This window comes from Micrasema longulum, unplaced genomic scaffold, assembly GCF_059751315.1.
Source record: "Micrasema longulum isolate JH-2025_06_02 unplaced genomic scaffold, ASM5975131v1 h1tg001351l, whole genome shotgun sequence".
NCBI classification, from domain to species: Eukaryota; Metazoa; Arthropoda; class Insecta; order Trichoptera; family Brachycentridae; genus Micrasema; species Micrasema longulum.
The window spans coordinates 1,911-25,696 of record NW_028278537.1 but is presented as its reverse complement, the minus strand read 5'-3'; the positions used below and the strand labels follow the sequence as shown (position 1 = coordinate 25,696).

The 23,786-nt window shown below is 33.9% G+C and overlaps 1 protein-coding gene across 2 annotated transcripts in view; it reads right to left on the bottom strand.

The window, feature by feature from the left end:
• LOC148275743 (tyrosyl-DNA phosphodiesterase 1-like) overlaps positions 1-22,874 on the bottom strand; it is a 62,774-nt gene extending 39,900 nt beyond the window's left edge. The window contains exons 1-7 of one of the 2 annotated variants that reach the window (XM_088235263.1): positions 22,759-22,874; positions 13,484-13,599; positions 10,676-10,789; positions 8,765-8,899; positions 6,835-6,903; positions 3,965-4,219; positions 498-590 (exon numbers count right to left, since the gene is read on the bottom strand). In XM_088235263.1, coding sequence (XP_088091389.1) covers positions 498-590; positions 3,965-4,219; positions 6,835-6,903; positions 8,765-8,899; positions 10,676-10,789; positions 13,484-13,574 — 757 coding nt within the window. In that variant the 5' untranslated portion in view covers positions 13,575-13,599; positions 22,759-22,874. The remainder of the gene's footprint in view (positions 1-497; positions 591-3,964; positions 4,220-6,834; positions 6,904-8,764; positions 8,900-10,675; positions 10,790-13,483; positions 13,600-22,758) is intronic. The other variant, XM_088235264.1, reaches the window with a different exon arrangement.
• Between the last annotated feature and the right edge of the window lie 912 nt (positions 22,875-23,786).

Genomic DNA, 23,786 nt, shown 5'->3' with positions numbered 1-23,786 from the left:
CCTTGTGTGCTCTGTGTCTAAATTTGTAGCAAGAGAAGGGAATATGGAAGTCTAAGCATTTACACGGCTTATGGCATGTCATTGGCCGGTTTGAGTGCCCATATTACACACAGTGTAACCTTCACCATGTTTAAACATCCGTATTACCTCGACCCTTCCATCTGTTGACTTTTGTGAAGTTTTTGTGAGCTGCAACCATTATCGCGGGTTAGATTCATCGGGCTGAACTGACTCGCCTACCGGGTCGACCTTGTTTGACTCGGCTGCGTGGTTTTATGTTCTGTTTGTTTAGTTTCTTGTGCATAGGTAACTGTTGCAAATGACTCGGGCCGTACAAATAAGATACATAAATAAATGAAGAAGCCCTTCGTATAGTTCGCCAAACTCACGGAGAAACACGGCAATGAAAGCTGTAGAATCAAATTAAATTACATTCGCGGTTTATATTTAAATATGAAAACTAACAGTTTAGAGAGAAAACAACGAGTCCAACTTACAGTGAGAGTGAGACGCACTAGCGAAGTGATCGGCAGTTGTGCTGTAGCATTTAATACCAAACTGACATTCCGCCGTGCTTTTCCCATTATTCGCTGAAATCAGTGGTAACGATAATTAATATAATACCATAGAATTAAGAATATACATCGGACTGTGTCCAATAATTCCCCCACTATGCCTTAACTTTCGCCGCGCGCATTCGTGATGCCGCCGCGTAATGTTGCACAATGGGAAAAAATATAATTATAACACAAATCTAAGGTAAAAAAAGCTATTTGTAAATTTCTCTAAAATTTTATTGTGCACGCGGAAATATTTATTGACACAACAGATTAGATAAGCAAAGGGTCATTTAATAATGCTAGGGTTTCCTAGGACAGCGGTGCCCGTATTTTAACGGCCGTAGTGAACGGTGATGCGGTGGACAGCCGTCGTAACGGTGACTAGAAAGTGCTTTCCTAGGAAAACAGTGTCGAAAACGCCGTTAAAAAATAAAACCATTCTCTAGTCACCGCTACGACGCCTATCCACCGCATCACCGTTTACTACGGCCGTTAAGATACGGGCACCGCTGTTCTAGGAAACCCTAGCTTTAGAGTAATTGAATTAATGAACTTAAAAACTTAAAAAAATATATTTTACAGAAAACGGAAATTTTTATTTCATGTTAAATAATATTTGATGATTTAAAGATAATGTCGGTCAAATGCCCACAATAGAGTTGTTTAATCCGAGATCCAATTTTCATTACTTCTCTCATTAGATGAGCAAAGTAGGGTAAAAAAAATTACTACCCTGGCAACACTAACGAAATGTTCATTTTGTTTTTTCGACTATCTGACAGATGGAAAAAATATTCCATTTTTAAGTAATGCATTCGTTACATACACATTCATTTACTAATTACACGTGAAATGTGATTGCATCCTGTTTCTTTAAGATCCTAGCAGTATTTCTACACTTAAAAAGGACACAACACGGCATAGATGAATTCAAATCAGGAGTTGCGTACTGAGCGACATCTACAAAGAAACTAATGGGTCAAAACGTAAACCTACTCTGAACCCACCAGTCTGAAGATGCCCATTAGAGGGTGAAAGCGCTAATTGGTCAAAATAAATAAGTGGAAGTGTACCAAGTATTTTTTAAATTAATAACTTAAATGTAAATATAAGTTATTACATCATTACAATGGAATTCCATCAAGAATTGTCAATAAATAATTTAAATGAAAGAAGTACACGTACTCATTTATGAGTAGTTTAGTCGCCTTCTGTTTGATGTGCGTATGCGGTTTCTGGATTGTTAATATAATTCTATGACATAAAATGTATTGACATGAAACTGTGAGACTGGCGTCGCGGGTTCGATTCCCACCAGTTGCAAGAAAGAAATTCAAGAAAAAATTTTGGTTGCTTGGTCTGGCTGTTGTGGTGTATTTTTCATTGCTTCCTTCCATGTCATCTCTTTCCTACCTTTGAAATAGAGGCTTAGTGGGTTATTCCTTTTAAAAAAAAATTTTTTTTTAGTTACCCATAACAATAATATTTCAAATTAAATTTTGGAGAAGGTCCAACACAAGTTTTTAAGGTTTATTAATTTCAAATTAAACATTCCAATTGAAAAGCTTAGCTGTAAATGCTAATAAGGCAGTCCAAATTAATATGTATTAGTGATAGAGAGGAAATTTCAGATTTAGTGCCGCTTTTCAAGTTATTAAATAATGTTCTTGACAGTCCCGAACTTTTAAATTGTGTGAATTTTTATGTGAGACAGCGTGGCACGAGACAAAATACTTTTTTGCCGTTGATTTGCATAGTTCAAACTATGCCAAATACTCACCTATTCCACGGTTCCACATGGAAAATTACATTTATTTCATTTATCTTTGTACCAATTAAAATCATTACTTTTTAATCACTTCTTTTCTAAATTATAAAAATGTACTAAGTGTTATACTTGTGTTACTGTTTATGCCATGATAAATCGCCTCTGTTACTTCAATACTTTTTTATTTAAACCCTTTTTTATTGTTAATTTGCTGCATACCTATGTTATAATTTTTCATTTCATTTTTCTTTATTATTTCCTTATTTTCTGCTGATCTTATTTCATGTAGGGGAAGGTGGGGCATGATGGGGTAGGGGGGCAAGATGGGGCCCTGCGATAAAAGCCGAAATCTGCCGAGTAGCTCCGAGCACATTACGCCATTTGATGCTCTTCTTAGACCCCCCACCAATGATGCAATTGCAGCGGACATGTGTGCACGCTCCGATACGCAGCGATACTAAACATGTTTTTCGCAAATTTTATGTTATTTTATCGAGTTTTGCTGCTTGTGACATTAAAGGAAGCATATCGTGATTTTAACTGGCCGATGGTCGCTTTACAAGCTCAAAGCATTGTAATTTACAGTAAGTTCATCAATTATTTCCAAATAAATTGTATTTCGTAAACAATAAGCATTGTTAACAAGCATAGTAAAAGGGGCAAGACAGGGTATCAGTACCCCATCTTACTTCATTGCTTGAACACAATGTAGTAACAGTTTTTATTTTCTTTGTGTAAGCGAAACTACGTTTGAAAGATCAAGAGGGGGAGTCGGTCAAAGGAATGCATGAATCGAGATAAAGAAGACATTTAAGAAGGGACAAAAGGATATAAACTAGCTGCAAGATTTTATTCAATTCCTCAAACTACTTTGGAGCGAAAAGTTATGTTGGCCAGGCAAAATAATAACAGGATAGATAAGGTGAAGGTTCTTTTGGGTCCTGAACATACAGTTTTTAATGAAAATGAAGTAGCCATCGAAACGATCAAGACGTAACTCTTCTTCCATAAATGATGAAAATGATACGCAGTGCCTGTTTTGTAGAGGGTCATACGTTGAGTCAAATAAAGGCTGGATAGCGGGTCAAATGTGCCCGAGCTGGGCGCACTGTTCATGCCCTGGAGTAGACGAAAAAAAAACAAGACACCATCCTTGTCTGTCCTAGTTGCGAACCGCAGTAGGCGGTACCCCATCTTTCCCCACCAGTGGGGCAAGACGGGATAATTACGACTGTTTTGAATTGATTTATTTCACTAGTTTTTTTATCTTATTTTTAGTTTTTTTTTCAAGTTCATAAAAATAAACTTTTTTTAAACGATTTAAAAAATGAAACGCGTTTTATTGACGTATTACCTTAAAGGCCCCATCATGCCCCACCCTCCCCTATCTATATTTTTTATACTGTGTTCAGGTGTTTTGTTTCAATATAACTGTTTTTCAATATAATTTTATACTTTGTCAAAGGCGTAAGCCGTCGATATAAATAAATAAATTGTTAATCAAATTAAATTAAATGGACCATTTTCGCGGAAATTTTAAATACAGTATTCCATAGACCGTTATTAATTTAAAATTCAGCGTTTTTTGACCAGAGTGAAATCTACCACTAACTTCCTGACTACAAATGTCCTGTACCTGCATTTCTTCGGTGTCCCGCACCTACTCCGGTCTGCGCATTCCTGTCTCGAGTCAGGTCTTCTTCCGAAGAAGTTTCGCTCCCAGAAGTCTGCATTTTCTTAACCCTATCTCTTGTCCATCTCGTGACTCCCGTAGTCACATTCTCGTTGATGATTCTGCACATTTCCAGCTGCTCTACAATGTTATCATTTTCCCTCAATCTGCGCGGAATATCGAAATGCCCGTTTCCGCTATTTGATAGAATCCGTTGCACTAAAACAGATACGCCACCATTAAAAATCCTTCAATCTTATCGTTCAATGATTGCAATTATACTGATTATTGTTGTAATGATTCTACTATTGTGTATACTGGTTTAATGTTTGTAACTTAATATTAACACATTATTTGGTATATAAGTCCCAACTGCGTGGGACTAAAAGTCCCGTGTTGAGTTGAGACGAGCAATTTGTTGGCACAGACACACGAGTATATCAACACAAATATAGGATCAGAACCAATATGGTAAACAATAAACTGAAACATTCGGAAAATCATCAAGGAGTTTTTATATTATTATTTTTACGTATTATTAATTTTTCAATTTAGTTATTTTTTAATTTCAATATGTTATGTGTTATAAGTTGCTATATATTTTTTGTTATTAATTATTATGGATTAACACAGGCATAGCCTAAAAAGTAATAATAGGTTAGTAAATACAGTAAAACCTCGTTTATACATTCTTCAATTTTACGTTTTCCCATACATTTTCATTTAAATATCCCCCCAATTAATGTTTTTTACGTTTTTCATAACCCCGGTTTTACGTTGAAACTTTTTCAAAATTCATTCGATTTGTCAAAAGACGCCGAGCCGCGCGCCGTCACGTTTGCCCAAAATGGTGGATAAAATGTGTAAATTGTTGTCTCAAATTAAATTCAAAGTAGGTTCAGTGTAATTGACCATTTTGTTTAAGTGTCTAATTTTGACATTTAACTAAATTGTGACAAGCGGTTGACGCGTGTTAAGGAAGAATAAAGTCTTTACATCAACGATGCAAAAAGTTTAAAAATTTGGTAATATAAATACTATTTGAAGTTATAAACATAATTTGGAAAGAAGATTGTTTAAAAGGTTATTATAAAAGTGTGAAACAATTTTGCCGCAATGTAAATGACAGTTAAAACTCTGTGGTGCCATACTAAAAAAAGTGATACCATATAAACGAAATTTCCCAATATTTAGGGGAAAAATCATTGCATGCATTTCATGCAAATTAAAAATTTTATTTTCGTGTTTTTAATGTTAAGTACCTAAAAAAAAAATTTAAACATGTTTTTTTTTCATTCAATAAAAAAAACACTTTGTGATATTGATTGAAAAAATACAAATTATTTTTTATGAAATAATAGGTAAATGTGAATAATCCCCAATTATGACTGCTTTTACAATTATTCTGCAGTTTTTCATTTCCTCATTTATACTAAATGATTTGTTAAAAGTACTCGTTTAAGAGTAGCTTAGTCGCCTTCTGTTTGATGCGCGTATGCGGTTTCTGGACTATTCCTAATTCTCTGGTTAAAACAAATGCGCATTTTTTTAAAAGCCAATCAACAGACTTATAGAAGCCCTAAAAGATTGGCATCAATGTGTATATATTATATAATAACACTTAATCTAAACAATCTTAAAATGTATTAAAATTAACAAAGGAATAATTATTTTATTTTATTTTATTTGGGATTTTTACAGCTATTACATAAACAAAATAAATAGAAAAATATTAACAGTACTAGAGCCAATTAAAAAAATCCACTGTAAATCTAATGACACATATATAAGAAAAGAGTTTACGTAATTGTATATGTGTGACGTTTGTATTCGTGTGTAGGTGAATGTGTGTATGCGTGAATGAATGAGGGAGAGGGTACATGTGTGTGTGGGAATGAATGAGGGAGAGGGTGCGTGTGTGTGGGTGCGTAAGTATAAAAAATATTGTTTAAAACTTGTAATTATATTAAAAATGGTACAAGAAAGAGCTTGGTAAAAAGTTTGAAACCTTTTTGTTAAAATTCAAATCAAGAAATGTTATAAATTGTATTTTTTAAAAGTATATTAAATTTCAAAACCGTATTCTGAAAAAAAATAATTTATTTTTAAAATTGAACTGATACACACTGAATGAATAATGTGCGACGAGTCCCATACAATACGAGTACGGTAGGTAACCACAAAATGCAGTAAATACGATATAATGTCAACAATAAAATAAGGTTTGACAATACGCGAACGTTGATTCAAAACGAACATACAAATACATATTAAATGCACCTACATAATATATAAATAAAAATAACATATAAGTTTGATAGAAATGATTCGAATTATAAAAATCAGGTGTCACAAACAGTTGGCCCGCAGTACGGGGATACATAATTATATTAAAAGATCTTCTCACTATAAAACTTATATTTATTCAGGGGTAGAGAGCAACGGAGAGGAGGATGCGGACAAAGACAATGTATTGCCTATGGCATAATCTAGGCGGACGTGGCAAGTGTGTCATCGCGAGTCAGGAGTGACAACAACGCTTGCATCTTGAATGCCTGCCGTTGCTGTAGGAACACATCGACAGTACCGTTTGGTGAGATTTTCTTCACTGTTCTGAGGATCCTTGGCAGAGGGGAAAAGAACCCGATGTTGGTTTTATAATTTCCCACAGCAAAGACAGCATTGGTACGCAAGTTACGGTAAGGTACATTAAGGTTAATCCGAGCAAGATTTTATGTTTGATGGGAAGGACATTTTTGGCGGTCCATCATCCTTGGGGAAGTAACGAGATGTTCTAATATTAATAGTAAAGGAATGTATCAATAATATCTTACGATGCGGATGTCTGAATTCTTTGAAGTGGTTTAGATTCTTGCTGAAACAGCTCTCTCCGTATCTGCAAACTGTAAGAATATGACTACTTTATTTTTTTAATAATTTACATGTACATTAGAGCGCACTATTGCAAGTTACAATGTAAATAATATGAGTATTAGAAAACCACATCGCATCGTACTTATAGTCCTTAAGATATAGCTTGATTAGAATGACATTTGTCAGAAAAAGTGACGACATAACTTCGTAGTAACGTCAAAGGAGTTATTTATATCGACACGAAAAATCATTCGTATCTGGCGTGTCAATTTTTTTTTATACAATGCTTGACACAAAAATCAACATTTATATATAAAATCAGCTTTCGGCAGGTGCCGTGGCGTAGTTGATTAGACGGCCGACTGTGAAACTGGCGTCGCGGGTTCAATTCCCGCCAGTTGCAAGAAAAAAATCCAAGAAAGTTTTTTTCCTCAATAGGTCTGGGTGTTGCGGTGTATTTTTCATTACTTCCTTCCAAATCCTCTATCCTACCTGCTGACAAGCCGCGAAATAGAGGCATATCGGGTTATTCCTTAAAAAAAAAAAAAAAAACGAAAATAAACCTAATTATTTACGACGTCCTTACAAGGTTACATCATTTTGAAAAAAACGTTAGAGATGGGACAAATTGATCAATGTAAATTGATCGTATAAAAAAATTATTCATTTGATGTTGTTCATGAAAAAAGTATAAATGTCTTGTTTTTTGGTGAATAATTGTGTTAAACACACTGTGATAGGCTTGTTTTTGCGTTTTTTTTATCAATTTTCGGAAACAGAGTTTCATGATTGCATGAAATAACTGATAAAATCGATTTGATCAGTGATCAGTAATTTCCCGTCACTAATGAAATTAGTTTGACAGCTGTTATTCTAATCGAGCTATATTTTAAGGGCTATAGGAGTGCTTAACAGAGTAGGTACCAGAGATCAATTGCTATGATCTGTTTTAGTCAAGTTAAATGTCATACCAAAAAGCCTGGTGAACCAATTAAGGTATTCGACTTGGTAGGCAATGGAGGATCAGTATAACAATTCTTTTTTTTTTCAAATTACATATACATTACAAACATTCATTCACGGCGTACATATTATAAAAAGATAAAAAATACATGAAAGAGACTTGTCAACGTAGTAGGAGAATCCTGCTCCGGAAAACCCCTTCGGATACATGGAACAAATCAACATCCAGAGCAATTTCGTTCAGCATAGCGGTAGCCCTTCCAACAGGCATAACCATCGGCAGAATGGTCCTGAATATCGGAATATGAAACAATCTATGCTGACGCTGTCTTAGGTAATTATCAGGAACATACAAACCAATGCTCATCATAATCTTAGAATTATCGATCATACCGCGCAACAATCGATAAAAATGTGTAGTCAAATACACATTAGTCTCTAAACTGTTGTAGCCGAGCATACCCTGGAGAAACTCGGTCGGGTAGAGCCGAGGATAATAACCGCACTCTCTCATGTAGAGATATCTCAGAAACTTCTTTTGGATTTTCTCGATCATAAGAGAGTACTTCAGTTCATATGGCCCCCAAATCATCGAGCCACTCTCGAGTCTACTTCGCACCGAGGAGTCGTAAAGAGTTCTCGGTACGCGGGTATTTTCGAAAACCCTGGCAGTACGCAGGACAAATCCTAACATTTTCAATGCATTACCGCTGATTGTCTCTACGTGTTCATGAAATGTCAGAGTGCTCACAAATCTAACGCCCAGATATTTAACATTCGATGTTCGTATCAGATTCTGGCCATTCATTTAGATTCCCTGTTATTGTATGTTTACTGATTTTTTGCAATAAATTTATAAAATAAAAAAATAGAGCCTACGACTGAAACTCAAATGAATGAAAATCTTTATAAGGATTGATCGCTTACTGTTAGGCGATGAATCTGATTCGTCCGATGATTCTTGTTTGTTTTTGCCCATTTGTTTTTTGGAAAATCCCTTGAAAAGTAACCGAAAGGAACAATGCTCGTCATGCGGTTCGCCGTCACTAATGTCTTTGTCCGCTGAAATGTAAATGAAAAGTGCACATTCAATAAAGATTCCATTTTTATGAATTACATACCCGAACGCATGCGTGACGAGATGGATGCATGTTGAAGAATCTAGGAATGGACTAGATGGATGGATTAAAATAAGTGAAACAAGAATACATTTTTTGGCGACAATCGGTTTCATCTTTCAACACGCATTCCTGTTAATCGATACAGCGAATCCAACGACTTTTTATCCCGTCCAGAAGAAGTCCTTCGGAAGCTCTCCAAAATTGCTTTAGTACATAGCCAACTTGAATACGACTCGGTTATATGGTCACCATATTATAAAGTGCGTATAAATAATATCGAAAGAGTTGAACACAAATTTTTACATTTTGTTAGTTATTTTTAATTAGGTATTCAAGTTGAACGCATTGTACCTAGGAATAATTAAATGTACAAACATTAGAAAATAGAAAAGAACTAAATGATTTGTTATTATATTTAAATTTATTTCAACAGAGAGGGAAAATATTATTGAGAAGGAAATATGAACGTCTAGGCATTTACGGGGCTTATGACCTGTCATTGGCTGGTTTATGTGGCCACTTTACACACCGTGTAACATTCACCATTCTGCCCATGTTTAAACATCCACATTTGCTCAACTCTTCCATCTGTTGACTTTTGCGAAGTAAAGGAGCTGAAACCTTTATTATGTGGGTGAGATTCATCCGGCTGAACCAAATCACCTACTAGCCAACGCCTGAAAACAGTTTTTCAATTTTAATACTTCTTCTTTTACCAGGTAGTTAACTCAACAATGTTTGAGTATGTCCATGCTTGCAGACTGACTGGATTTCCTCCCTATTAGGTTATTCATATTTATTTCAACAGAGAGGGAAAATATTATTGAGAAGGTAATATGGACGTCTAGATTAAGAAAATAAAAATACATAAAAAATTAACAGTTAACTATGAAGAGAGGAGAGGGGATGGGAAGGAAAGAAGAAGGATAAAGGAACAACTTCAATATTTAGATAGTGATATTTCAATCTTGACTTAAATGTAAATAAAGAAGGGGGCGTCCCTAACATTAGTGGGTAGATTATTCCACGATCGAGCAGCTACTATTGTGAAAGGGAAGGCAAGAAAATTAGAGCCTTGAAAGGGTTTTAAAAGGGTTCTCTCGTTACTAGAACGAAGAGATAGTCCGTGTTGTGATAAAGGTTAGAAGAGCTCTCTCAGCTAAACAGGCCAAGTGGGATATTGTGAAGAAGTGATAGAATGTGAATTTTTCTTCTATGCCTGATACTGAGCCAGTGTAGTTTATTTATTTATTTATTATCATTATATTACATACACAAAAATATAATTTATACAAAGTTGCTTTGACTGCCTAACTAGGGTTATTTACCCCGTTCTAAGGCGATATTCGGTTATGTTATGTATCAAAGATATAACGTATACAAATATTCTGCAATCGTTCCAACTTATCAAGCAATTCGGAGTTAGCATCTGGATAACATACATCCGCATAGGAGTGGCAAGGAGTGGAAGAAGTAAGCTCTGGACTAATGTTTGCTTAACATTAATTGGCAAGAAATTCTGTAATCTTTCAAGTGAGTGCAAACTGCTAAAACGTTTACAACTAACATCTATGTTATTACTCTAGTGTTAAGTGATTGGTTGTGTCTGTCCTCTGTGCCCGCTAGTTTCACTATAAATAGGCTTACCTCTTCATTTTGTTAGGATTATTTGGAACAAGTTGTCATATAAAACTCTTAATGGGATTTGACTGCTTACTTTTAAGCGAAGAATCTGAGTCGTTCGATGATTCTGCTCTCTTTTTGATAATTTCCTTGAAAAAATGGTGCATACACTTGTCATCCAATTCAAAGTCACTCGACTCTTCCTCCGCTGAAATGTAAAGTAGGTACACATTCAATAAGGATTTTGATTTTATGAACACAACCCGAGCGCATACGTGACAAGATGGATGAATTTTTAATGATGGATGATTTTCTGTTCACAAAACTGAACCGATTTGGTTGTTTTTATATTAAAAAGAGCGAATCAGAATAAAGGTTTCTGTGTCGGCGTCACAAATAACTTTCGACGTGCTATTCTATTACTAATAATGCGACGTGATAACGATTTCTCACCATGGTCGTTTATCGTACTCGCGATCACAATGGAACATCCGTTAACACCTAATATTAAATGTCAAAATATTTAAGTTTCGCGACGTATAATCCTGCTGCGCAATCACATATTTCAACTTCACCGGTGTAAATATGGAAATTATTCCAAAACTGCCATTTTTATTTATTTATTTATTATATATCACGCTCTTTATTGCATTTAGCCGGCAGTTGGCAAGCCAAGTGTCAAGGAAAGCAGTCCCCATAGTAATTGTTTGTAATTTTATTTTCACTTTTTTTGTATTTTATTTATTTTTATTTTGTAAAAAAACAACAGTTTTTTCAAATATTGTAAACAGAAAATAAGAATATATATAAACGAAAATAGTGAAAACAGTCAATAAAAATTTTCCACAGTGGTGTAAGCTATTGATTAAGTACACTATCGGTATCAAAATAAAAGCAAATTAAGAAATTTTAGGCACTTAGAAGTTACAAATAAAATAAAGGTACATATACATATATACAGTAATAAAAATAAAGTAAATAGAAACAAGATAAATTTAAATTTAAAGAATAAGAAAAGAAAAAAGTTATATAAAAATAATGTAAAAGGTACAAAATATAATAATGAACATACGAATGCATACATAATTACTGACATCGTAAAACTAAACGGGTGTACTGTCTATAAGGAATTTTCTATATTTCATAAAGGAGAGATGAAAAATGTCTTCGTGACCGGAGAGAACAGTATTATTTTAATGACATGCTCTAAAGAAAAAGTCGTTTTTCCTCAAGTTAGTCCTAGGTACTGGCAAAATGTAGTATGGAGTCTTGTTCTGTTGGGTACAAGGTATTCTAAAGAACTTGCAAGTAAAGGGCAGTCTACGACGTTGTTTACTAGTTTAAACAGAAATATTTGATCTGCAATCACTCTTCTATACTGCAGAGTTTGAATTGAATTTGGCGTACAGAGAAATTTATATTTTATTAAATTTATGAATTTCTTCTGTATCCTTTCTAGGTTGATTATATATATTTTATATTGGGGAGTCCATATAATTTAAGCATATTCTAACTGACTTCTCACATATGTGTTATGTAGCAATATAAATGTTTTAATGTTTTTGAAGTCATTAGACATTGGCATTAAAAAACCAAGCATTTTGTATGTCTTATTAATAATTCCATAAATGTGAATAACGAACACAAGCTTGGAATCTAAAACTATTCCTAAGTCTCTGATAACGTTCTTCCTTGGAACCATTTCAATCATTACAGTATACTGAAAATTGAAAGTATTATGTTTACGCGAGAAAGATATACAAGTGCATTTATTAATGCTAATGGTAAAATGGTTGATGCGGCATCTGAGAGGCGTTTTGATTGCAGTCCTCAATTGAAATTATTTTCATAAGTATTTTACTATCATCAGCAAAGAGTACAGATTCGGTATGGTGAAATCATTCCCGAATGTCGTTAATAAATATGTTAAATAGAAGGGGTCCTATAATTGATCCTTGTGGAACGCCAAATGAAACAGAAAAACAGTTGGATTTATATCCAGAAATTACTAGAACTGGTTATCTATCATCAATGAAGAACATGTCCATCGATACAAATCCACTGATGCCAATTAGTTTAATTTTTAATAGTTAAGTTTTATGATCAACTTTATCAAAGAATTTACTAAAGTCCGTGTAGATTAAGTCAATTTGGAATCGGTTGTCCATATTTTTAAAAGACAATTAGTATAATAAACTAAATTTGCTGCGGTAGATCTTCCAGGTATAAAAGCATGTTGAGAAGTACTAAAAAAAAGATTTGAGTGCTTTAGATATTTGATCATAAATTGTCTTCTCAAATAGTTCAGAAAACATTGATAATTTAGAAATTGGTCTATTATTTTTGACTTCCAATTTAGGGCCTGATTATGAATAGGAGAAATAAAATCAGTTTTCCAAAGATTCAGGACAACGCCATAATTTAATGACTTATTGAAAAGCAACGCGAGCGGACTTACCAGTTGTTCAGCGCAGTTGATTATAAATATGGGCGGTATAAGATCAGGTCCAGCTCCTTTTGTGGAATCGAGATTCTTTATTAGTATTAAATACTCCCTTCTACTTTGCAAATGCAATATATTGTATTATTTTTAATAGTAAACGCCGATTTTTCGCCAGTGAACTGTATTTATTTACGAGGAAAACACACGCTTTGACATATGACTGCGATAACTTAAGCATGTTCATTATTGTTCATTGTGACCGCTCAAATGCTTAGCACGTTTTTAAGCACGTCAATAGTTATTTGTGATTGTGCTACTGGTCGGGGGTAGCCTAAACAACGTATTTTAGAATTTATTTTTTATAGCACTTTACTTTAATCTATTGAATGGTAAGTAAGCGCTTCAAACATTAAAAAATTACAATGAATTCTCGCCATTAAAAAATAGGAGATGTCTTACAGCTTCCATGGCGATAATTTTCAAAATGCTGGGAGCTCGTCCTGTAGCACTTATTTCCATACTGACACCGGGGCTTATTCCGAGAAGTCATGGCAGCAAAACGGTTTTTTATTTATCTGAAAAGTTTGTTTTTTTAAAAATTTATTCGGAACACCGGCAAACTGTTGATCGAAGATCGATCTTCTTCTTTATCTTAGCGGACAACCTACTTCTATTACCTATAAGCACAATTAGTAAGTAAATTAAATTCAACATGGTTCCCAGCACTACATATGACAAAAACGAATAGAAATGTGCCTACTGCCGGCTACGACACAGTACAAATTACTAGTACATAAACACAATTATTCTTTCCTACAAAACTAGAAATGTGCCTACTGCTGACTGTGACACGGTACAAATTACTAGTACATAAACACATACATTTATCTATAAAACACACAGTTTTCCCTGAAGATGGCTCCTGCAATGGTAGCCGAAACGTCGGATCAAATCCAACATACACGGTATCACCCAAAAAAGATACATAATATTGATAACGACCGTGAAAACCTTCGCACCTATTCAATGCTCAATGGATCGAGGGATCCATAAAATTTGGCAGTTGGACTACAATGAAACTGGGTCGACCAACAAAGGAATTCAAAGAATTAAGTGATCGGAGCAAGCGGCGTAAAACAAAAGATTTGAGAGAACATGTATCTACTGACGAGTTGGCGTATGCAGCTCGTATGCGTCAGCGTTCTAAGGGAAATTATGCCACCTCGAAAATAATCAAAGACAAGGATCACACCAACAAGGGCTTCCAAGTTTAAAAAAATAATTTCTTCTCGTGAAAAACAAGTAAAAAGGCATTAGCCATCAGAGGCTTTGACAATATTTGTTGAAGGCAATACGAAATAATTCATAGTGCTAACAAAAATATTTTCTCTTGCTATTCTCAAATAAAACTTGCGAAGAAAGAGTGCAGTCCAATGGAAAAGTCAATGCGGGTTACTGAAACATGTGCTGAGATGTAACTACCGACCATACATCTCCACGATTGCACAAGTATTTAGGCGAAGTAATAGACGTGTAATAGTGTTCACAAGAAGAAATGAATTATTTGGAACTTATAACTAAATGGGCTCCCAGCAGTCGCAATTTAAAATGAAATTTCAAAACAACACTGACAGTGACGCCAATATATTTCAGAGTTTTTTTAATTTTATTTTTTATTTTTATTAAATTGAAAACATACTATACATAATTATATGCAATATTCCCAAGGAGTTTTTTAAAAAAAACTCATTTAGGGACATACGGATAACAAATTTATTTAAAGGCGTTTTTATATTTTAAACTATAATATTATTTAAAAAGCAGAAAAAATTAAATTATGATATTCTACAAATTAAAAAGGGTATGAAAAATACTTAAAAATAACAAAATAAACATAATACTAGGCATGGAAATAAATTCAAAATGATGTTTACAAAATGCAATCTGGGAAAGAAAATTAAAAAAATATAAAAAGTTTAAAAATTACATGTATGTATATATACAAACTGAACTAGTACAAAATAAAATTATTTTTTTTAATTAACAAAATATGTGCACACCCAATACAGGTGAATTTTTTTTATCAAAAACGTATTAAAATTACGTATACAAGCTAAAAAAGTATAAAGACACACAAATAACATTTCAATAGTATTAAAAATTACATATACAAGCAAAAACGGTAAAATATTAAAAGTTATATGTTCAAGATGCGCATTCTCTGGATAAACTAACATTATTTCAACAATATTTGAGTATGTCCAAATGCTTGCAGACTGGCTGGATCTTCTCCCATTCAAAGTACTTCTGGCAAAAATAATTCTTCAATTCGCACGTCCTGTTTCTATATTTTGAAATTGGTACTTTAAATTTTTGTGGCAATTTATTAAAATTCTTGAAACCTATGTATTGTAAAGATCTAGTACCAAACTTCGTAGACTTCACAGATCCAATTTAAATATTATTTTTTGATCGAGTACTGTACTGATGTTACTGAAGTTCTCTTGTTCCTCTGAAGTTACCATCCAATATTGGCTGTCAAGATAAAAAAATATGGAAGAATCCAGTGCCCTCATCAACTTGATACTGCAGACCGATACGAATTCGATTTATTCACGAAACTAACGACATCACAAGAGATGTGGAGAAATGGAGTCAACGTTAAAAATCTCAAGTCTACAAAAACGTAGAAATAACATTGACTCCATATTTATGTTTAATTTACTGAATGGCTTAATTGATGTACCATCGTTACTGGAACAAGTGGCATTCAATGTGACAAACAACAACTCGTGTGAATCTGCAATTAATATTGTCATTGATACTTGGAAAAGGGAAATGGATAAAAATATGTATGTTTTAGCTGTGTTTTTGGACTTTAAAAGGGCATTTGAAACAATAGATCGAAAAAAATTACTACAAAAACTTGAAATAATAGGACTATCAAATGAGGCCCTCAATTTATTCAAAGAATATCTTCAAGGAAGAAAACAAGTAACTAAAATAGAAAACAAAATATCTGAACCATTGGAGAATAATTTAGGAGTTCCCCAAGGATCAGTTCTAGGACCAATTTTATTTATAATATATATAAACGACATCACAAATATAATAAAACACTGCAAACTACAATTATTTGCCGATGATACATTAATCTATATAGCGGGAGAAAATTATACAGAGACTTTACAAAAATTAAACGAGGACTTAAACAGAATATCTGAGTGGCTCAAAATTAATAAACTTCAGCTTAATGTTGGAAAAACAAAATACATGGAGTTAGGAAGGAAAAAGCCAAACCTAAGGATGAATGTACTTATTGACAATAAACCATAGAAAAGGTTAATGAAATGAAATATTTGGGGATAATACTTGATTCAAAATTGACATTAAATGCAAATTTTGAACACGTTAATAAAAAAATATCGAAAAAAAAATATTTTTCCTTAGTAGATTGAGAAATAAATAAAATAAAGATACTGCAGAACTAATTTACAAAACAATCATTCTTCCACATATAGATTACTGCTCAACAATATTATTTTTAGCAAACGAAGGAAATTTAAATAAACTAGAAATTTTACAAAATAAAGCGATGAGAATAGTTCTTAAGAAAAATAAATATAGCAATGTAAAAAAAATGAGAGATGAACTAAAATGGTTATCTGTAAGAAGGAGACTTAAATTTAATATGTTGATATTTATACATAAATTTTTTCACGATAAATTACCAAAATATTTTAAGGATAAAGTTGTCTTAAACAAAAATTGTCATGAATATGCTACTAGACACAGGATAAAATAAGACTACCATTATTGAAAAGAGCTGAGTCGCAAAATTGTTTGATGTATAAGGGTTTAAAAATGTATGATGAGATGCCTGAATGTATGAAGAATGAAAAGTGTCTGAAAGAATTTAAAAATAAATGTATAAGTTACTGTAAGGAAATGTAAATATATATAGATGATGTAAATGTACATAATAGTTTATATTAGTTTTAATATAAGCTAACTTAAGAAATAAATAAAAAAATATAAAAAATGTTCCAATCCGCCGGTTGCGAAATAATAATGTACTGTTCCTCGATCAACACAGCACAAACTATGGCTCGCATGCACCAATGTCCCGATTGTGTCGTATTGTAAACTCGAGACAAGATCTGGACTTTTTTGGTGTAAGTCTTTATAGATTTAAAAATCACTAAGATAGACCGGATCTAGTCTTGTAGTAATTATTATTTTTTTGTCCTAGCTTTAATTTTATTTAGTTGTATTTTATTTGATTAGTGCCTGTATTTATTATAAGAAATTGTATTTACCATCGTTAGAATGGACGGCATAAGTCCGTCAAATAAATAAATAGCAATATCTATATTTATTCTTGAGATTTAAATTTTCAAAATGGCCGTACCATACAAATATTAAGAAAGTTTTTTGAATTCGTGTTTCTATTAACGCTAATTTATTAGTATCTTAAAGTTTAAGTTCGGTGAAAATAACATTTCTAACATAAAGCCTCTTTGGCATTAGTGAAGAAGTTTTTGTTATTTTTCTCAAAAACACCAAAACGGGAGTTTGCTATCTTTACTTCCAATCCCCTCATATACACCCTTACATACACATACACACAGACATAGACATACATGCATAAAATATAGACAATATATTTAATATATGCGAAACTTCATGATTGCCATTTGTTTTATTTTTAATAATTCTTTTTTTTTTCATATTTTATTTACAACATCCAGTAATAAGCTCCAATCCGTGGCATGCATCAACCTCTCTGCCTCTCTGACTCCCTACGACCAATGTCACGAAAGAGCGAACACCTTCCGCAACTTGAAAACACTCCCGCTTTTCCACAATTCTAGCAAAACGTTATGGACCTTCTTGTCAAGGTAATAGTGCTGCCTCGATGCCAGAACAGTGTTGACCCCTTCACTTAACATCGGATTCCTGTTGGAGTATTTTGTATTACGGTTGGGGTTGACGCTTAGGCATTTGTCTCTATTTATGTGTGTAACCACTACCGTAACAACACAACAACAACAAACCATCACGCCGTTTCCGCGTAAGGGTAGGCAGAGAGGATAGAACGCCACATTACTTTAGCTTTGCATGCAGATCTCGCTTCCACTACATTCATACATCTTCTCATGCACGCCCGCCAATTATGCTGACTTTTGACATGTCCGTTTTAAGAATTTGTTGGATTTGGTCATACTATGTATTTCTCGGTCTTCCTCTATTTCTGAATCCATCAACATTCGCGTTGTAAATATTTTTAGCCGTTCTTTCGCTGTCCATTCGCTCTACCTGTCCAAACCAGCGCATGGCTCCTTTCTTGATTTTGTCGATAATGCTTATCTCAGCCTTACATAATGAACAGATCTCGTCATTTGTGCATCTATCGTACATCATTTTAGCACACATTCGCCTGAGAGATCGCATTTCGACAGCATTCAGTCTACTTTCATCCCGATGATTGTCGATAAACCTAATGTGATGGTTTTTAAAAGAAATGAAAGTTTGACTAAATGTGAAATCGCTGTGAAGGGAGTTATACTCAAAACAGGTAGAGGAATTTGTATATCTGGGAAGTATGTTTACTAGGGATGGAATGACTGAGAAAGGTATTGAAAGGAGGGTGAGTGCCGGGAACAGAGTGAACGGTGCACTGAAGTTAACTTTGGCAAATAAGTGTTTGTCACAAGAGGCAAACTTAGCAGTTCACAGTGGAGTTCCGGTCCCGACTCTGATGTATGGAAGTGAAATATGGACTTGGAAAAACAGGAATGAAAGTAGGCTGAATGCTGTCGAAATGCGATCTCTCAGGCGAATCTGTGGTAAAACTATGTGCGATAGATGCACAGATGATGAGATACGTACATTATGTAAGGCTGAGATAAGCATTATCGACAAAACCAAGAAAGGAGCTCCGCGCTGGTTTGGACATGTAGAGCGAATGGACAGCGAAAGAACGGCTTAAAATATTTACAATGCGAATGTTGATGGATGCAGAAATAGAGGAAGACATGCCATGAGGCATGACCAAATCCAACAAACACTTGAAAACGGTAATATCAAAAGTCGGAATAATCTGATTCAGATGTATGAATATAGAGGAAGCGAGGTGTGTATGCAACGATAGAGTGATGGGCGTTCTATCCTCTCTGCCTACCCATACGGGGAAACGGTGTGATGGTTTATTGTGGCCGTAGTTGTATATATTAACATTTTAACTATTAATCGTCAGGCTGGTGACACCGGTCACAATGAAACCCGGCCACTTATTTATTTATTTATACTTTTACATTGTTTGTATTCTTTTTTTATACAGAATGAAGTTCCCTCACTGGGGTGGGGTGTCTTGTGCCCGTTTTGGTGAAAGACAACATTAAGTATAGCCAAACTAAATCATGAATTTTTCTTACCGACCTAAGTATTTTAATGGGTTATAATTTAAATATGAGTAGATGAAACCCGCACTGATTTCAATATACGTATTTTAATGAGAAGACTATCCCATCCCATTCTACATTCTGGAACGAGACTAGAACTGTCAGGGGGAACAAACTAGAAACTGAACTTGTATTACATACGAGTATATGAACGGTGTATTCTATCACAAAAGATTCAACAAAAGTCTCGAGCGGGTTTTGAGCCTGTTATAGAGCTCTACAAAATGAACGTCAACTCAATCAAACTCCATAAAAGTAAAAAGTAAAATGATATTTAAGATGGAAAATAATAAAATAAAGACAAATATTAAATTTAATTTGAATTACAACATACATAAAATAAATACAAGAGCATCAATAATTTAACTTGCGAACAACCTAGGACCAACAGAAAAAAAAACAGTTTTTTGTATACAGCAATCAATTTTTACAATTCACTTTCTAATGAACACCTAAATAAAACAGTTCTAACAGCCCGTGTGACGAGTGATATGTGATGTTATTTTATTGAATTTTTATTTAAACTATTGTGTTATTATATATAATATCCCCTCATACCAGCACTTTTGCGGATTGGGAATATTTCGTACTAATAAAATATGTAACAAAATGTAATATGTAAAGTTTAAAAACCTATATTTTGTCATAAATAAATAAAATGTCATAATTCAAAATTCAAATGAAAATAACCGAATGCATTCGATTACCAAATCCATTCGAATGAATGCAGTAATACACGAATCGATTATTGGAAAATTTCAATGGTTTCCTGCGGAGTGGGGCCGATGAATAGGGTTGCCAACTCAATCCACCGAAAATCCGGGAGGTGAAATAAATTACAAACAACTATAGTCCTTAAAATATAGCTTTATTAGAATGACATTTGTCAGAAAAAATGACGACATATCTTGGTAGCGACGTCTAAAGAGTCATTTATATTGACACACGAAAAATCGTTCGTATCTGGCGTGTTCATTTATTTTTATACAATGCTTGACACATAAATCAACATAAATATATAAAATCAGTTTTAAAACTAAAAAAAACTAAATAAACCTAATTATTAATGACGTTCTTACAAGGTTACATCATTTTGCAAAAACGTTAGAGATGGGACAAGTTGATCAATGTAAAGTGATCGAATAAAAAAAGTGTGTAAAGTGTGTAAAGTGGCCACTTAAACCAGCCAATGACAGGTCATAAGCCCTGTAAATGCCTAAATTTCTTCTCGAAAACTTTTTCCCTCTCTGTTGAAATAAATTTAAATATGAACAACTCCCTGGGGAGGAAATCCAGCCAGTCTGCAAGCGTTTGGACATAATCAAACATTGTTGAATTACTACCTGGTAAAAGAAGAAGTATAAAAATTGGAAAATTGTTTCCAGGCGTTGCCTAGTAGGTGATTTGGTTCAGCCGGATGAATCTCACCCACGTGATAAAGGTTTCAGCTCTTTCACTTCACATAAGTCAACAGATGGAAGAGTTGAGGAAATGTGGATGTTCAAACATGGGCAGAATGGTGAATGTTACACAGTGTGTAAAGTGGCCACTTAAACCAGCCAATGACAGGTCATAAGCCCTGTAAATGCCTAGACTTCCAAATTTCTTCTCGAAAACTTTTTCCCTCTCTGTTGAAATAAATTTAAAAGAATAAAAAAATAATTAATTTGATGTTGTTCATTAAAAAAGTATAAATGTCATATTTTTTGGTGAATAGTTGTGTTTAACACACTATATTAGGCTTGTTTTTGCGTTTTTATATCAATTTTCGGTAACGGAGTTATTGATTATTGATCATGATTGCATGAAAAAACTGATAAAATCGATTTGATCAGTGATCAGTAATTAATAATGACATGACTTTGGCAGCTGTCATTCTAATCAAGCTATATTTAAAGGACTATAAAATGAAATATTAGTTAGTACATTGGGGTTAGTGGATAAATGCAACATCTTTTTATTCCTTTCCCACATTCATTTTCACCAGAAAAGGCGGATCGAAAATAAGGTTGTGTGTGAAATAGAACCAGGAACCTGGACGAGTGTTTTCGACTCGATGGCTGTTCTCAGATTATTATTATTGCTAGTGGCAATAAGTCAGCCATTCAACCATGTTTTATTATTGTATTTATCACATTGTATATTATTGTTATTTAAGATTAATTATTATTATTATTATCCTGAATGAAGACACCGGATGGAGATAAGTCCGCCAAGTTCTGTAGTAGTTGGTGCGTTCACCTATCATTCTCAAGGTCGTGGGTTTGATTACTGGCAAGGCGGACTATTTAAATTACAATGTTTCATTGTCCCGGGACTGGCACCTGAAACGAAAGACTAATCGCCTTACCTCGCTTGGATGATTGAAATTCGCTGAATTTTTACGCTCAGTTTACAAATGCAGTGCCCCTATGCACCACGGGTGCGTGGAAGAGAATGATGACGATGACATTCGTGGTATTCATGCAGGAATAGATTCCGAGTGATTTTAGCTGCATGTCGGGAGTCGGAAGATTCAAAAAATATATACGCTTATTCCCGGGAGGATCGGCATTCGGCAACCCTACCGATGAGCCGATTTTTCGGCACCTGGGCACTACCAGTCACAATGACCGAATAATTTGAGATCTTAGATATAAGGCAATTATATATTTTTAGAATAATAATGTTTGTGAAAGCAAATTATTCTACCAAATCCCAAAAGGAACACCCCGCACTACCAGAAGTCAAACTAGAGGATGGGTCATGGGGTCTATCACAATCTCTGAATTCGGGTAAAGAAATTTCCTGTTTCTTGGCCCTAAAATAGTCAATATGTTACCAAAGATTGCAAAACCATGACCCGGATTCAATTGAATAAATTTGTGAAAAATTGATTACTGGAAAAGAAAAAAGAAAAATCGGAAAATTTACTCAAAATACATTCCTAAATAATAAATTAATATTGTATAACTGTATAGTAAATTAACTAGTAGGTAGTAACGCTATTGTTTATATGTACATAAAAATGTCTGCCTTAAAACAGGTTGTACTAGTTAGGCAGACTAGACACGATCCAGAGAAATCTATTACCTAAGTGTGTATGTAGTAGATAAAGTTATTGTTATTTTTGTTAATAAACTATGATTATTATTCATTCGAGTATTTTCATCTCCGATTCATTGTACAATTACGCATGCGCACGGTATAGCATTAATTTTATGGCATTCCCCTTTCTAGGCAGTCCAACACATCCAAAACACCACCTGACTGCAAAAAGTATACACTTACGTTCAGGAGCTGGTATAATATATATTCCCAACAATTATTATTGATCACTTTAAAATATTTTAATTCAACTCTAATCTGGTGCAAATACGCACTGACTCACGAAACTTGCTGATAATACTAAAGAGTGTAATAATATTAAACACACTAAACGTTCCGTCATTAACACAGAGGCGGGTGTATACAAAAATATTAATTAAATAAAGCTTATTATTATTTTTCAAAAACCAATTACTTTCCACGCCTCTTTTTCAGAGGCTTGTCGGCAGTTGGGAAAGAGATGACATGGAAGGAAGTTGATTAACAACATTCATACCTCCAAAATAGAAACCAATACGTCTCCTACGGTATATTCGCGTCAGAGCGTTTCCTACTTTCTCGGGTGTCCCGCAAGGCTCTAACCTGGGTCCATTGTTGTTCTAAATTTTCATTAATAATATATAAAATGTAATTTTGAACTCGCGTTTTCTGTTGTTTGCGGATAACTTAAAACTATTCTTAATATATATATATAGCTCGATGATTTGGGGGCCACATGAACTGAATTACTCTCTTATGATCGAGAAAATCCAAAAAAAGTTTCTGAGAGATGGGACAAATTGATCAACGTAATTTGATCGAACGAAAAAATAATTCGTTTGATAATATTCACGAGTAAAGTATAAATGTCTCGTTTTTTGGTGAATAATTGGATTCAACGCACTATAATAGGCTTGTTTTTGCGTCTTTATATCAATTTTCGGAAACAGAGTTACATGTTTGCATGAAAAGACTGATAAAATCAATTTGATCGGTACATGATCAGTGATCAGTAATTTCCCATCACTATTGACATGAGTTTGACAGCTGTCATTTTAATCAAGCTAAATTTTAAGGACTATAGATCTAGTTTTATCTGCGCTGCTACTCTGAACGCTTTTATTACGCGTATTTAGTACGTAAATACGCGCTTTAAAAGCGTTTAGAAAACCAGCTCGGTGCTCAATCGCAGATTTTTTAATCGTTGATTAAAATTCCTTAACCATGACTTT